Consider the following 16,853-nt stretch of genomic DNA (forward strand, 5'->3'; position numbering starts at 1 on the left):
GGGGGGGGCAGGTGGTCGGAGGAGGCAGGGGGGGCGGGGGACACGGGGGGGGGCGCACGGAGTGAGCGGGGGGGGCTCTCCGGGCAGGCACAGTTTTGGGGAGGGATGGGGGTGCGGGTGTGGGCAGAGGGGGGCCGGGAGGGGCAGGGGGCTGGAGGGGCAAGACAGGGGCTATAGCGGGGGGGGGAGGGCGGCAGGGCCCACAGGGGCAACCCCCCCCGGGGCCGTGGGCATGCCCGTGGCCGGCGGCGGGCCCGGCCCGGCCCCGGAAGGCGGGTTTAATTTCCGGCCACGCGGCGCCCCGGCGCGGCTGCGGCGGTGCGGGGCTTCCCCGGGAGCCTGGAAGGCTTTCGGGCCGGGCCGTGCGGCGGCGCGCTGGGTGAGCGGGCGGGCCCGGGCCTCCCCGTCGGGCAGCGGCCGGCCGGGGGGGACGTGGCGGGCCGGCGCTCGGCCGCGGCAGGGAGCGCCTGGTGCCGGCGGCGGGCGGGCTGGGGCGGGAGGACGGCCCGGGCGCGGCGGGGCTGCCGGCGGTTCTCGTCTCCCCGGCAGTGGCGGTGCTCAGCGGGCTGCTCGCGGTGCTGCCTTTTTTTCACTCGGAGCTGCGCCGCTGCCTCAGCGAGGAGGCGAGGAGCGGCGGCGGGGCCCGGGAGGGGGGTCGGCCCGCGGCGCCCTGCCGCCCCCCCGCCGCCTCCGGGTGCCCGGGCAGCCGCCGCAGCCGCCGCAGCTCTGCGCGGGGCTTTGTCTTTCCCCCAGCCGCCGGCCGGGGCCGTGGCAGCGGGCTGGGGCCGCAGGGGCTGCCCTGGGGCCTGCGGTAACGCTGGCGCAGGGGGGCGGCTCCGGAGCCTCTTCAGCCCCTGCGAGCGGGCACGACGAAAAAGAAAGCCGGCGGCGGAAATTCCCCCCCGCCCCCGCGGCTGCTGTCTTTCTGTACAAAGTATTACAAAGGGCAAGCGCGAGGAATTGCTGGTGCCTCGTGGTTACGCAGCCGGGCCTGCTGGGCGCTTGAACCAGCGCGTCCAGTCAGGTAGCGTCATTTTTCTAGTTTGTAAATGAGCCTGAGGTTTCAGCCCCCTTACATTTCTGGACGGCAGTGTACTTGGTCAGATTGCTCAGTCGCACTGCCAGAGCTGGCGCAGAGTTCCCTTGGGACTCCAGACTTGACTGTCTTGTTGACAGGCTCGAGAGCCTGCTTTGGAAGTCACTTGGCAAGGCACAGCTTTGCCGTGGTTGTGGTACTTGAATTCTGACTGTAATGCCACTGCCACATGTTAGCCTTTCTCCAGAAGTTACAAAAGCAGAATGAGCGTTAAGAATCTGATTACCTTTTAACTAAATTAAAAAAGAAATTGCGGGATGAAGTGACTGGAAGTCCTTCAGGTATGACTGGGTGTTACTGCCGTGCATGTTATCCGCCTGTCTAGCGACCTTTCCTGCCTCTTGTTCAGTTGTGGTAATTCCTTTGGGTAATGCGTTGGGCTCTAGATGTAGTGCATCTTGACTTCCTCCTGACCCCCGAGATGTTATCGGTCTTTGCCTTCCTCACATTTCACAGGGCGTGGGAAGGCCAGGGAGGCTGGAATCCTCGGCTGTTGTGTGCGGAGAAGCTGTCAGCCTTCTAAGAGAGCATGTAGCCAGCAAGCGCATCGTGGTGCTTCGGTACCGAGCTGATACCACAGGCCTCAATCTTTTTGTGAAAAGGGATCACAAGGAAATGTGCTGATGTTGAAGGGGGAGAGGTGGCGGGGGAAGAGGTAGGAGGCAGCTTTCAACCAATTTTAGGCTTAACTCCTGTGTTCCTGAACATGCTTCTGGGCTTTGAGGGGTTTGCTTTTGGCTTTTTGCCTTAAGCGCGTCTACCTTTCAGGGTAACGCTTTCTTGGAAGTTGGAAACGGTCCTTCTGGGACACCAAACCAAACCCCGTACCTGGGAGGGCCATTTAGCGTGCGGCACCTTGCGTTGTACTCCGTCGGTCACTTGGCCCTAGCCGTACGCGCTCTCCCAGTTTGGCACGTTCTTACCCTGCTGGCTGAAAGATTCTGTCTTTTCATTTCCTCGGCTTGTCACAGGCCATGACACTTGTGTGTTCATAGACCGCTTTCCTTGCTCGCTGCTTTCAGATTTGAGCGTCGATGCCACGGATGTAACAGGAAAACAGCAGCAGGACGTAGAGCACAAGCCGTTTAAACAATGCTTGGATAAAGCTGCCAGTTGTGTGACTCCAGAAGCCGACGGACACGGTAAGATGCTATTCTGCCATTCTTGGATGGATGCTCTCACAGCCTTTCCATCACCGTATGCCTGCTACGATATTCATGGGAACAAGGGACGGCTGAATTCACAGCGTTTTAAACACCACAAACTCTTGAAGAGTTTATAGGACACAAATGTATTACACTGGCAGATCAGACAAGCTCCTCTGTGTGTGTGTGCATATATATTATACTCGGTACTTTTGCGAGGCAAGTCTTTGCCCGGTCCCTCTGAAATTGGGACAAGGACTCATCGATGCATTTCAGGAGCAAAGCTGCTGAGTGAACGGGCTTTTCCTACTGGAAATCAAGCAGCTGGTCTGGCAGAACTTGACTTTGGTTGCATCTTTAAATCCTAGGAGGCTGACAGTGGGACGAGCCCTCTCTCCAGGGAAGGCTCCGCTGACTTGACCCTTAAGCCTAAAGTTGCGTCTTGCTACGTTTGCTTTGTGTGTGTTAATGGATACCTGATTCATAGATTTCAGTTGATGGATCAGTTACAAGTTGGAGTAAGTGGTCCTTGGCTACATAAACCTCTCCTCTGCATTTTTTTACATGTTATGACTTACTGTTGTACTTCAGTACAAACTGGGAACGATTCTGGTAGTGTTGCAGTCAAACAGTAATGCTGTCCCGACTTTGCAGTCTGCGTGTCTTCAGAACCTTTGGTCACTGTAGAGTATGAGCAAATGCCTCTTGCTTGCTTGCTTGCAGCTGGTACGTGGGATAACACTGCCAGTCCTGATGTGAGAGGAGAGTTCTGGGAACAGTGCGTGCGTTGGGATGTGAAGTCAGTACCATCAGATCTGGATTTTCCAACACCTGTACAAGATGTCTGAGAGGTCCCAGACCACCGAATTTGCCAGAGGGGCTAGCAGGTCCATTGAGCCTTGCGTCTTAATTCTGATTTCCTGAGCTGTGGCTTGGTTGGAGTGTCAAGATGGTGAGTGGGAAACACTTCAGATCTCTTTCATCAAGATGAGCTAAGTGTTGTCTTCTAGCTCCTACGGTACTGGCTTGAGTAGTGTTCCCAGTTGTCAGTACTGCATGTTGTACCTGCGTGAGCACCTGGTCTTCTGTGCCTGCCCACCAGTGCTGAAATACCTCTTCCTAGGCATCCGTCCTAACGCAGCCTCTCCCTCCACTCTCACCCACATATACATTTTTGGTCAGGCATCCCAGGGTGGAGGAACTAGACTCGTAACTCCTTTGCTGAAGTGCCCTCGCGTGTTCCATCCTTTGATGCTCCACTACTCTACCGAGGAAAGTGCAGGCTTCTTTCAGACCTCGTTCCCTGCTTCTCCCAAGGTGTGTGCCACGTTGTCACGTGAAGGGGGGGGGGTGGGGGGGTGGAGAGCAGCAGTATGCAATCCTCTCAACCCAAGGTGTTTGATCTGTCTGTTAGCGCCCCAGGAAAGCTGAGACCCTTGTTCCCGACCAGTCTGTCAGACCCTTCACTGAAAAGTCCCACTGGATCGAAGGGCAAATCGACTGACTTGTGCAGGGTGGCACACTAGCAGCATTAGGGGGACCCCTCAGCGGGTCTTCCCACTTTGTTTGAATGTGTTACCCGCTGCCGGCAACTGCCAGCGCCCACAAAGGACTCGCACCAACAGTTCACGGAATAACACTCCTTATTAATAAGAAATGGTGACAATTTAGGGTTTGTGATTGCCAGTGATAGGGCCTGTCTGCAAAACCAAGCTTTGAATTACATACAACTACATCCAACTGAATTCTAATCGCTAATAACAGCTAGCATGAGTCAGTTATTTAGCATGCACAAAACAGAGCTCTTACCCGATAGGTGTCCCTACGGGGGAGAAGACAGGTTCAGCCCATCGACGGATCCCAGAAGTTCCGATGGAGTCTTCCCTAATTTCTCCCTTCATCTGTCCACTTCTTATACTTCATAGTACATTGCATATTCATTTTCATACACAGGATTAGTTACAAGTTTCTGGCTTCTAATACAAATTAGTACGTATCCCCAGATAGCACTGCTGAAGTTCTCTGCTAACTACGCATGCTCCTCAGGCGGGGTTTTGCCTTCCTTTGGGGGGGCTGTTTGAGTTGGAGGTTGTGATCTCCCGCTAAGAATAAGGCAATTATCTTTGTCTTATTTTCAACTAATTTTCTGTTGATGTCAGTGGATTGCAACACTTTATCATCCCGTTTCCTCTCGTAGCCAGAACTTTCCTCACTTGAAGGTTTCTTTCTGCATAACTTAGGTACTGGCATTGTTTTCACTGCCTGTTCTTTGTTTCTCATCCTCCCCAAGGCTGACTACCTTGGTGAGAAGTCCCTGCATAACAACTGTAGAGAGTGAGTCAGCTTGACCTAGCTTTGTGAGCACTGAATCAGAGTTGGGTAACCGAGGAGTTTAGACAATCCCCCCGCCCCCCCCTTTGGACTCGTTTCAGTTCAGGACCGGTCCATTTCCATCACATCTAGGCGGAGCTTGAGTGACTTTGGTCATGCATATTGTTGTTACTAACTGGTGTTGTGTGCCCAGCGAGGTGTAGTAGTACCTTGGAGGCAGGCAGCTTTGAGGTGGAGGTGTGCATTAGTATTACAATGGGATTATTTCAGCTGAGGAAAGTAATTTCACCATAACGGTTGGCTCAGCCACAGACATCTCCTGGATCTTCGTGTGCCAGCTGGTGTGCAGCTTATCGGCTGTGTGGTGCCACCTGGTTCCCTTTCCTGCAGGGAGCGCGACGGCCTGGCCATGGTGTCTCCACTCCGCACCATCCTCCGTCACCACTATCCACGTGCGCTGAGCTGCCAGGAGGTGTTGCTTAGGGCACTGTGGTGATACGGATTCTGTGCATGCCAACCATCCTGAAGGCCATAGCTGCATTTTACCCTAAAAAAGCTTTCTGTAATGCTACGCTTCTGTTAGGACGCAGTTTGGTCGAATTCCCGCCCCTCAGGGTGATTTTCCCACACACCTGCAGGCAGCAGGACTAAGGTCATCTCCTTTTGCCTGCTTGGGCTCGGGCTAAAATCCCTTCCCTGACTATTCTTCAGCTTTTACAGCCTTTGAGCCTTCCCTTGGGCCTGGTTGATAGCCCTTTGCCATTTCACCCTGTTCACAGCCAGCGTGAGTCTAGGTACCGACTATCTCAAAGAACTTCAGTTACACGATAAACCTGCTTTTTTGTAAATTAAGTCTAGCATTTTAATTTCAAAGGGAACTATGGGAACTCCTGTCCGCATGGTGACCTAGCATAAGCAATGATGGAAAGGTGCATCAGATGTGACCTCCGTGTCAGCTCAGTGTGCCTCAGACAGACTGCGTTTGGCACTCCGTGGCATGCTGCGCAGCTCCAGAAATTCATGCTAGGGAAAAAATGGGCAAAAATAATAGTCATGTAGAAACATGACTTAGGAAGAAATGCTATAAATTAGGTATTTCTGTTGACTGAGGCAGTTGATCTTGCTTGTGGATCTTTGGGGTGTGAACTTGATGCTGAACGACTCGTTTTTCATTTGACATGCCAGAATTATTTTAAAAGAGATAGAAGAGAAGCTTATGAAATAGAATAGGTTATTGAGTCTTCCTAAAATGCTCACAAGGATTATGTATAAAGCCAAAGTGAAGGATGATGGAATAAAATTCTGTGCTTTACAAGTAAATGCAGTACACTTAACTAGGACCCTGCACGGAGATCAGGTTTCTTTCTGTTTTTAAAATCCAAAAGAAGTTTAGGAAGTCTTAGAGGTTAGTATTGTGGGAAATAAATGGCTCTTCCACAAAAAATTCCACGTCAGCAAGGCTCTTTGAACAATTCTTTTTGAAATCGGTTCTAACTACAGCCAGTTAGCAGTTTAATGTTGAAATGTATACTTGCTCTCCTATAAAGCAGTATTTCGTTTGCATTTCAGTGCTGTGAGTCTTGACAAATTTGGGAAGAGCCCGAGGGAAATTTTTCATCCTGAGATACAGAAGGTAGGAGGCGACTTCTTTTTTTTTTGTTTGGTTGTGGCTTTTTATTCTTTTCTGGAAAAATAAGTCGTTGGGTATGAATGCTAGTGGTTTGTTCCTTTCGGTAGCAGGATAATTGTGGATAACTGACTAGCTGAAAAGGGTCGCATAGACATAGTCCAGCTGGCTGGACAAAAATGCACATCGCTCTCAGCTTATCTGAAGTAAAGCAAAATACACTGTCTTTGGCTGTCCTTGTTACACAGTAACAGGAAGATTTTGGTGGGAAAAGAATGTTGCAGGTGGGAACAGAAAACTACAGAAGAGAAACTAGGGGTGGGCTTGGTATTTAGGCAACTAACCAATAATGAGCTTAACTTCTGTAATATGTATGAGCTAATTATAAGAAGGCATAAAAGGTGACTGTAAGGTTCAATAAACGAAGTCTGCTGATCACTCATATTGAGTGACTGTGTCTTCCCTCCGTCGCGACAGATAATAATGAGGAGTAGGGTTACAGTTACAAAATAAGCTGTCTTTATCGGTTGAACTGGCTACTTTGAAATTAAACAAATATACGAGTATGTTCCAGGGGGTTTTGTGCTGTCTTCAGTACCAGTGTGCTAAAGATATTGATTTGTTTACAGGATTTATTTGCTCTTGAAGAGCAAGAGGTAAATGTAAACTTTTCACTCCTAGCACTTACTTAGTGACTTATACCAACTTCGGTACTGACTGCTTATTGCAGTAAAAAAATGTGGTATTTCTGTGCAAATATGAGATGGAAAATCATTTAAAGCACCGGCATAATATATCCTATTAATAGATGAGCAACTTAGTGCTATCATAAAATTCATAATCTATGATCAAAAGTAAATTATTAGGTATCTGCTACTTGAGCATGCAATAGAGCTGGCATGAAGTGTATATTCCCGTGTGAGGGCGTATACAAAAGATGTATAAAAAAGTCCTTAGAGGAAACATTGTTTTGGGTCTTTTGTTTGATTGTCTGTTTATCCTGTACTATTTGGTTTTATTTCTCAGGGACCTGTGAATTTTAAATTTGGAGTCCTTTATGCTAAGGGTGGGCAGCTTACAGATGATGAAATGTTCAGCGATGGTGAGTTTTTCACCTTTTTCTTGGCTGACGGTTGCATCAAATATTGAGCTTCACTGTGAGTACAAACAGTCACAGTCGTGACCCTCTTAGAATTCATCTTAGGAGCCTTGAAGACTTGTATATAAATCAAATTGTTATACTGGATAAACTGTTTCTTTTTCTCTAGTGTGCGTTCCCACAATTAAGTGGTGTGGAGCTGAAGGGGACTACAATGGAATGGGGATGGAGCCGTTTGGACCGAGTCTTGAAGATCTCTTCAGTTTTTGTTCAAGGAAGTTTAGTCTCGAGACAGTCCTATTACTCGCTGACCAAATGGTAGGAACCTGCTTTGCTGATCTTGACGGTGCAGTGTGTTGGAATATTCAGATTCCTTGAGAGATCAGAACCAAATACGTTGTTTCTGTAATTTAGAGGTGAATAGGCCTGTTATCATGAAAGAAAAGACTCAACATTGGTTTTGTTGCGCTTAAATACAAAGTGCCCCATCTAAAGTGATTACAAAGTTTTAATTGATTTTTAAAAAGCAGACTTGCGCTGTTTGCAAACCGTCTGTTGCACTGCTCAAAGACAAAAGAAATTCGCCCGAGAAAGTTTTTGGAAACAAATGTAAAATAGACACGGGGAAAGAGCTGGAGAGGTTTATGTGTTGTCTGTCGAATTATGTTCTCTTTAATGCCCTTACGTTTTACAATAAAAAGTTTCATTACCTCTTTTATCGTTAAGACAATCTTGCTAGTGTTTTTATACGGAAAAAAGTGTACGCCTAGTCTCTCTCGAGTGATTTATGGTTGGTTTGGGTTTTTTTTTCCTCTTTATCTAGATTAGTTGAATTGAATACGTTCACTCTGAGAACTTCATCCACTGAGATGTGAAGCCAGACAACTTCTTAATGGGCCTTGGGAAGAAAGGCAATCTTGTCTACATAATAGACTCTGGGTTAGCAAAGAAGTAGCGAGACTCTCAAACTCACCAACATATCCCATATCGTGAAAATAAAAACTTAACAGGAACCGCCTGTTATGCATCCATCAACACGCATCTTGGAATCAGCGAGCTGGAGAAAGCAATAAATAAAAACTTTGAAAGTGTCGATGCACTTAATTTTAGCACAAGTAGATGTTGCTTTAATGAGGCATAGAGTATGATCCTTATTTATGGCACTTAACAGCGCAGTGTGCTTGGCCTCTTATCTCTTGATTGGGTGGGAATTGGTCCGACTGTAATTCTCAGGAATTAGCACCTTTTTTTTTAATAATTGCAAGGGTGATAGGCTTTTTCTTGTACTGTTTATCGTGGGCATAGTAACTCAGCTATCCCTTGTTTTTCAAAGGTTTTTTATGAGGGTCTTGTTGCACAGTCTTTTGTTTTTCCAGTACTCCTTTTTTATACTGTTGTAGAGCAATCTCACGGAGATGACTTGGAGTCCTTGGGCTACGTACTGATGTATTTTAACCTGGGCTCCCTCCCCTGGCAGGGACTGAAAGCAGCGACAAAGAGGCAGAAATAGGAACGTTATCGGTGAAAAGACAATGTCTACACCCGTTGAGGTTTTGTGTAAAAGGATATTCTTGTAAGTTACTTTTCTGCGGCACTAGGCTTACGTGTTCATGGTTTAGTGGGATTTCTTTTTGCTTTACGCTGAATCCTACCAGTCTTTTTACTTGTGTGTGTGTGTGTCTCTCTCTCTTTTTTTTTTTTTTTTTTTTTTCCCCTTTTTCTTTTTTTCTGAATTCCCCCAACCCTGCCCATGGTTGGGCGTGTCTGTGATAGAGATACTGTGCCTTCAAGACTGGGATCTTTCTGTTCATAGACCGTTTCTAATTATCCTTTGTCTTAACTATTAGTAAACAATCCCTGAGGTGCCCTCAATTCAAAGGGTAGCTTAGTACATCTGATTTGCACTGTGTTGTGTGTGCATGCGTCGGTGTTGGCTGGATGACTCTTGACAGCAAACAGCATTTTGAGAAACTACCCATTTCTTCATATGGGTGGGTACTGTTTCTTGAATTAATTGGATTGCAGTCAGATGCACCTATTGCAGTTGTTTCACTTGAGAATTGTCATTCCAGGTTCACGTAGTTTGGCCTGTTGATGGTCAGCATCTGTGAGAGGTGTAAGAAACCCTCCTATATCCTAGCATCGTGCTTCAAAGCTTTTCTGTTTCTCAGCTTGGTATTCACGCCACAGTAATAATGAGGTGGTTTTGAGCCCTGCAAAATGATACTTAAATCGATTTTAAAACTTGTTAACGTTCGCTGCCATCAGGGAATATTGATGATCTTTCACCAAGAGTGCTGTCCCTATTCTGTCCACGCTCTTGGCTTCAGCAGCTAGGTATGACAATGGGAACTATGGTTTCTGTCATGGCTGTGTGAAAACTTACTGGCTTCCATCTGTTTCAACTGTGCCTTCATAGGTGTTCCTTTACATTCATTAACGGTGTTTTTTCTCTGGGGTTAACAGGCAGGAAAGACTAATCAACTTTTCTTGTGCTCTCTGTTAGAATTTCTATCTTAACGTAAATTACTAATATATAATTTCAGCCAGAAAGACTTGAGCTTGTTAGAGAAAATTTGCTTTTCATTTTCCCAGTTCTTGCTTACTCCGTAGCGGGCAAGATGGCTCAAATTGTTGCAAGTTTTCATAGCTTGTGCTCTTACTACCTTCATAATGTTAAAGTAATTCTTCCATAATCAAAACGCACCCTTAGATGTTAACCGGGTTACCAATTAAAGTCATGGTTTTCCCGTTATCTTTATACCTTGTTCTTAGTCAGGAAAACCTCAAGTATCTGGGTCATGGGGCAAGGTTATTAAGGAGAACTTTGATTGGCTAAGTGTAAGACTATAGAAAATCATTCATACCGCTTCTTACCAGGAGAACAGTAAAGAACAGCAGCTGTTTGTCCATACCCGTTCCAAGTGTGTCAGTTTCCGTGGTAAGTCCTAAGTAAATACGCTGCTGCTGTTCCTGTTTCAGGAAGTGCTTAGACCATACTCCTGGTAGAAAGCAAAGTTTGCTATGCAGATCTACTGATGTCTTATGTTAAGGACTACGTTTTTTATTTATAACTTGATAAACCAGTTTTGTTATTTTATGTGGATGCCTTCATTTGCTAAGTCAATGCTGCATCTGCGATCCCCACCTTTCATAGTCTAGAGGAAGGGCTGCTGCCTGTTGAACTCTAGGCAATGGAGATTTGCAGAAGTTACTCAAAGAAATAATGAAAGCTGCTTACTTCTAGGTAGAGTTCTTAAAGATGACTCTGCATTTTTATCTGTTTTTTTTAAAATGAGTTCAGATTAGTTCGGTCTGAAACTGAAAGCTGAGGCTGGGAATGTAGCTAATAGGAATGAAAATTCCCTTATGGAAAATACATTCCTCCCAGAGAAATTTAGTACTCTCAGAAGAATGGTAATTGGTAAGGATAGCAAAGTGTCACGTCTATTCCCCACCTCCAAGGTACTGTCCACGCAGTACCTAAATTTTTCTCATGAGAAAGGCTAGCGCTTTGAAACACTAAGTAGTAATGAGGGTTTATTGGAGTAACAGCTAGCAGGTCTACAAAATGGTTCATGAAACTTCAGCGTTTATAAGGAAATTATGTAAATTCGATGTCACGCGTTATTCAGTAGTTCTGATTATATGGAAGCGAATGCAACAGCTACAAGCAAGTTGTGAGATGTTTGAGAGTGATGAACGTTCAAGTTGAGCAGTCAGGTAAAGCCTATTCAAATGAAATGTGCGTTACTGCAGTACTCCAAACCCCCATTAGGATGATGAAGTGGAGCCCACGTCTCGTATGTGGGAACTGTATCTGTGGTAAGCGCTGGCTGAGGAGGCTTTAGGTGTAATGGTGGAGAGGTTGGTGTGATGTCATGACAAACGGGAGTAACTTCATCCTTGAATCTAGGTGTGGTATAGTAATGAACAGCAATGGAGACATGATTTCATGTCATTAATGAGACAGATGCTGCAATATTATGCTTAGTTCAGTTCTCAGAATCTTAAGTTCTTGGAAAACGGTATGTAACACAGAGAAGAGGCAGAAAAGTTGAGCTTGGGAAAGCAGGTTGTACAATGTAAGAGTTTCAAATCGGCGTCTTTCTAGTTTGTCTGAAAGTTAGTTGGTGTCATATTTTATAAATTGATTTTAACAGGAACTGACATTTATGCAAAAGACATGTGAAGAACCTATTGCTTAACACTAAAACCATTCACATTTTTAAAAAAGTGAAACTGAGGTCTCAGTGAAGGCAGTTAGCCACTGGAACAACTTCTAAAAGAAGTAGAACATCTGTCCCCTTTGCTTTTGCATCAAAACTGGATTCATTTCTAGGTGGTGTATTCAGGTCTAAATTAAGCCTAAGTTACAGGTCTCTGAACTACAGCGCAGAGAAACCCTCCACAGACCGCATTCTCAAACGAGAAATAAATGCACGTATGATTTTGTTACATATACAAACACATAACATTAGGCATTATATGTTGGTGATGTGGTAATGTGATGGCTATTTAACAATGATCCTTCCTCATCAGGAGAAACAGGATTTCCCTTGTTTGGAGATAGACACAGCTTTGAGGTCGACCCATTTCCTCAGCCAGCTTACATTTTTCTGGACTCTTCCACTTCAGCCATGGCAATTAAACTAAAAAGTAAGCATCATGTCTTTCCCTTTTCACATACACAAGTACAGTTTTTATAAAACACGGAAACAACCAAAGCAAAGCCAGATACCGTTAATGATATTCACAGAGGAGGAATGTCTCACTTAGTCCTCAGAGCAGACTTTAGGCGACAGAAACAGCCAACAATCGCTACCAGTATTTATCCTAGCTAGTGCTAGCCAAGGGGGAACGCCACATTCTGTAAGAGTATCTGGTGATACCAAGGGCCTGCTAAATGGCTTTTTTGCTTCCTCCTTTCTGGATGAAATTCAGTCACCATAATTCAGGAAAACCTGCTCAGCTGTTTTTCTTTCTCAGCATTTGTTGTTATTGACTCCATTGCTACAATAAACTTTGCAGCTTCTGTTAGATAGCTTGGCTGCAGTACCCCCTTCTTGGTCGCCAGTGGCAGCAGGTCCCCACCAGCCCCGTGCTGAGCACTGGCCGGGCGAGCGCTGGGCGGGATCTCGGCCCAGTTGACGCCACCGGCCGCCGGGAACGCTCGCCGCGGCTGCGGGGTGCCCTGCGCTCTGCCCTCTGCCCACTCGCAGCCCAGCCACTATTACCCGTTGCCTCCGGACTCAAAAGCACCCGCGTGGCTCGAGCGGCTAAATCCTTTGCATCTGGCAGCTTTACAGTCGGGTGGCTCTTTCTGTCCGCGCCCCCGGCCCACCAGGAGGGAGCAGCAGCAGCGTGGGGAACCCACGGCACAAGGTGCAGGGGGGGGCAGTGGGCGGTGAGGTCCTACGGATAAGCCCCAGCGATTGCTGTTGTTCCGGGAGACATTTAAATAGATGCGGGTACCGCTGGGTTTGCTTTAGTCACAACTCGGAGCCGGGCTGCCCCCCCAGCGAGTGGCAGAGAGCAAAGGGATACAGCACGGCTTAGATATGCTTCTCAAACCGTTAGTCAACGTCTGAAGTTTTTAGGAGTTTCCTTTGGTCCTGTCAGTTCTGCAAATCCATCACCTGACTGTCCCAGGTGATTCATCTCCTCAGTTCCAGGCTGCTCCTCAGATCTTGATCTTCTTTCTGCCTGCTTTAACTCACACACTCCTTCAAGCACACTTAGTCTTTGAACAAGCAATTACTATTCTCGTAGACAAATTTTTCCAAGAACAGGTACCTGAGTTTGAGAGCACCCGTGTACACAACTCGATCATCTGTTGTTTCTCTGTTCTCCCACTGACGTAACTGGGCTGGGCTTTAAACCAGCCTTGGATTATGGCTACACTAGGAACGAGGCCTGGTTCTGCCACTTAGCTGCTTCAGCACTTTACATTTCTGAATTCAAAATACTTTTTCTTTAACCGACACCACAGAACAAAATGCTAAACCTCCAGGTTTTACAACAAACAAAAAAACCCCAAACCCTAAACAGTGCCTCTGAACCGTTTCCCTTTCCATGCAACGGGTGGAAACTTCCTCAGTAAATGACAAGTGTCCATGACCACCCAAGTGACCTGTGCTTACTGAGCAGGAAAGCAAACAATAGCTTTTCAGCTCGCACACGTATCCAAATATATACCCAAAGAAACTCCGTCAGCGTCACTTGCAGAGAGCTCTGCCATCTTACAGCCTTACCTGTAGTGAGTGCCCCTCTAGGGAACTGCAGAGCTGTGGACTCTCAGATGTACTGGAGCACATCTCTTGCCTGCCTGAAACGTTCAGGAGGCTCTCGGATATCCAGGCAGCAGCAGAAAGCGTTCTGATTTTACGGCAAGGCTGACCACACTTGCGAGTTTTCTTCTGCGTGCTCGCACCAGGAAGCCAAACCAGAACAGCTGCACACACAGCAGAGCAGTTGCTCAGCACACCTACACCAACAGAGCTCTCCTAAAGCACACCTGGAGCCATTCATACCCCAAGTCAACATCTACAGCGGAACCTGGCCACAAGCTTTGACACGATGTCATTTTGGGGTCAAACTGACGCACACCAAACAATTAGTAAAACGCACCTCCTTCTCTGCCGCGTCAGGTATCGTGCTCCTTCAGTTGAGCTGTAACTGTTACATTATTTCCCAAATGCAAAGCCAAACAGAGAAAATAGAACCACAGCCTGCTCCTTAAAAAGCAACTCTGCACAGGCAACCGTTCATTGTGTGTGACCCAGGGAAGACGTGACCGCGGCCCTTCAAACTTTCGGGATGCCTAGGCGGGACCAAACGGTGCTTGCGAACACAGAACATGCCTGCTCGTTAAGACAGGCTGGTCAAGTTTACCACCAAAACTCTACATCACCATTTGCCAACCCTGTCCAGCTTTGGGTAGCCAGAGCTGCACTCAGATCACTCGAAAGCGTCTCCCAGTAGCGGCCAGCACTAAGCTCAGAACTGTACCTCCCTGGCGCCTACATGGGGGAAAACTCAGACTGTGCCCCCTTCTCCTTAAGGTGCCTTAGAGCCTGTGACAGGAATTTCATCCACTGCTTGGAAAAGCTCCAAGGTTGCAGCTTAAGGGAACCAGAGTTCCCTGGGTCTCAGAGTCATTCCAGAGCTAAAGTGGTGACAGACATCAGCTCTAGGTCAGATGATACATGCCAGCACTCACCACTGACCCAGGGCGGCAACCTGCTCCCATCCGCTACCTCCTGACCTAGGAAGCCCCTTAGGGAATTACAGCAGCAGTTCGCCAATGGAAAAGCCACAACGGCATGACGCAGTGACTCAAAGATCTAAAATGGACCCCTTGCGCCCACAGAAACCGGTGCTAAAAACACAACAGGTGAGCGAGAGAACATTAACTGCCATGGCTGATACTAGAGCAAACCTCACTGGGCACTTAAGGAGAACAGCAAAACCAGAATAGTAGCAAAAGCCTGCATGCCCGGGACTGTAATAAAAGAAGACACCCTGCCTGGAGATTGTTACGAGCACAAGTAATACACGTCCTCTTCAGTTGCGATCCGAGTTAATTTCTTAAGGCTGGACAAGATACATGAGAGCTTACGGGCATGTTTTGTGAAGGAACACTGAGAATAGAATGCTGAAGCTTGAGCAAGTTTTGGAGCAGCTTCTGTTCATCTGTGTAGAACTGCAGAAACCCCACTCCTCTCTCAGACTCTTTCTGAAAAATTCTTATGAAGTAGGAATTTGAACTGCAACTAACATTCTTGATCTGTTGCTGTAGAGCAATGTGAAAGTTTATATATTAAGTTCTGATTTGGATAGCTACTTAGGAAAAATAGCATATTTCCATATTGCAATGTTTAACTTTGTTTTTTCTCCATCTACTCATAAATATTCTTTACTACTGGTATTATAATTGCTTTATTGTAACTAAACCAACCAAACAGCAAATAAGGTTTTCGATTTCACTTGTGAAACTCCTGAATTCATGAAGCTGCGGTCTGCTTTCCTCCAAAGACAAACAGGCTTGAAACAGTAATTCATGTCCTGTAGTAACTCTGCTTTACGCTTTTCATATGCTGCCTGCAGGCACAGCGAACAGGAATAAAAATGGGAACACAACACCAACAGATCTTGTTCTGTTCTCTGTATCTATGCTTTTAGCTCCCACACTCTGATTATTTGTTAGAGCTCCTACAGCTCTGGGAAATGACAGACTCACAAATATGCTGAAAACAGCAGCCCTCCTCCCTTCAGGGTCTCGTTCTCAGGGCGAACGGAAGAATTGCAGAACCAGCGTGCCGTTCCCTTCCCACTTCAGAGACTGAGATCAGTGGCCCATGGAAAATTTCATACCAAGGAGGTCACAGGCCGGAGTTACTAGGAAGTCGAATGACAACAGTGGATGAAGATACATAATTTTGTCAACTAACTTCCGACATTCTATTAGTATATTGTATCGCTGTCCTCTATATCACTTTGTTTCTTACAGCAAAGAAGGAAAGATCCTTCCTATAAAAGCAAAGTGATTCTATATCCTGCATTGCCTTTTCCCCTCTTAGTAACCAGCGGGCATGAAAGTTCTCCAAGTAAGTTCCTTTCTGCAAATGAGGGAAATGTTCCATCACCTCCCATACCAACTGGAAACTGGATGGGCATCGAGAATGCAGAAAACAGCTAGTGTTCTGCATATACTTAATACTGAACCTATCGTTATCTTCTCAAAATGGAAGTTTCCAAGGAAACAAGAAGAAAAGAGGATATGAGAAATGTAAATGTGAAAGAGCAAAAAAGGAAAGAAGTGGTATTATTTTTTTAATTTACATATACACGTACACTTATTAAATTGCAATTATGATCCATAGGCTTATCATTTCATTCATTTATTGACAGTAATAGCTACTTGGATTGCCAAGATCAAGCTTCAGTCGTGCTAACAACTGCATATTCACAAAGGAATTCCTGTTCCACAAGATGTATTCTCTAAATAAATCAATTTAAATAAATCTCCTTCTACGACAAGGTGACCCACCCAGTGGACAAGGGAAATGCTGTGGGTGGTGTCTACCTGGACACTGACACCGTCTCCCACAGCATCTCCCGGAGAACCTGGCTGCTCCTGGCCGGGCCGGGCGCTCTGCGCGGGGTTAGGAGCTGCCTGGAGCGAGCCCAGAGCGCGGTGGGGAATGGAGCTACATCCCGCTGGCGCCGGGCACAGCGGGTGTCCCCAGGGCTTGGTGGCGGGGCCAGTCCTGTTCAACATCTTCACCGAGGGCGCAGACGAGGGGATGGAGCGCACCCTCCGTCAGTTGGCAGAGGACACCAAGCTGGGCAGGAGCGTCGATCTGCCGGGGGGGCAGGGGGCTCTGCAGGGGGCTGGGCAGGCCAGGCCGAGGGGCTGAGGCCACTTGGATGGGGTTCAACAGGGCTCTGTGCCGGGCCCTGCCCTGGGTCACACCAGCCCCAGGCAGCTGCAGGCGGGGGGCAGGGGCTGGGTTGCTGCTGGTGGGAAAGGGCCTGGAGGGGTGGTCAGTG

At 47.1% G+C, this 16,853-nt stretch overlaps 2 protein-coding genes and 1 non-coding gene across 3 annotated transcripts in view; 1 reads left to right on the forward strand and 2 right to left on the reverse strand.

The window, feature by feature from the left end:
• LOC130143468 (heat shock factor protein 5-like) overlaps positions 1-16,853 on the reverse strand; it is a 244,798-nt gene that overhangs the window by 143,469 nt on the left and 84,476 nt on the right. The window lies entirely within an intron of this gene.
• Positions 1,113-8,316, forward strand: LOC130143482 (casein kinase I-like). Its single transcript, XM_056326166.1, has 5 exons — positions 1,113-1,751; positions 6,142-6,205; positions 7,226-7,301; positions 7,468-7,616; positions 8,122-8,316. Exons 1-5 carry the CDS (start codon positions 1,720-1,722, stop codon positions 8,128-8,130), a joined length of 330 nt encoding a protein of 109 aa, XP_056182141.1. The 5' UTR covers positions 1,113-1,719; the 3' UTR covers positions 8,131-8,316.
• LOC130143495 (small nucleolar RNA SNORD45) lies at positions 14,444-14,528 on the reverse strand. The gene has a single exon (XR_008819749.1). It is a non-coding gene; the product is annotated as a small nucleolar RNA SNORD45 (small nucleolar RNA).

This window comes from Falco biarmicus, unplaced genomic scaffold (assembly GCF_023638135.1).
Source record: "Falco biarmicus isolate bFalBia1 unplaced genomic scaffold, bFalBia1.pri scaffold_30, whole genome shotgun sequence".
NCBI lineage: Eukaryota > Metazoa > Chordata > Aves > Falconiformes > Falconidae > Falco > Falco biarmicus.

Coding starts and splice junctions, on each gene's coding strand:
- LOC130143482 (XM_056326166.1), top strand. CDS start 1,720: ATGTTGAAGGGGGAGAGGTGGCGGGGGAAGAG. Junction 1,752..6,141: donor GAGAGGTGGCGGGGGAAGAG/GTAGGAGGCAGC, acceptor TTTGCATTTCAG/TGCTGTGAGTCTTGACAAAT. Junction 6,206..7,225: donor TTCATCCTGAGATACAGAAG/GTAGGAGGCGAC, acceptor TTTATTTCTCAG/GGACCTGTGAATTTTAAATT.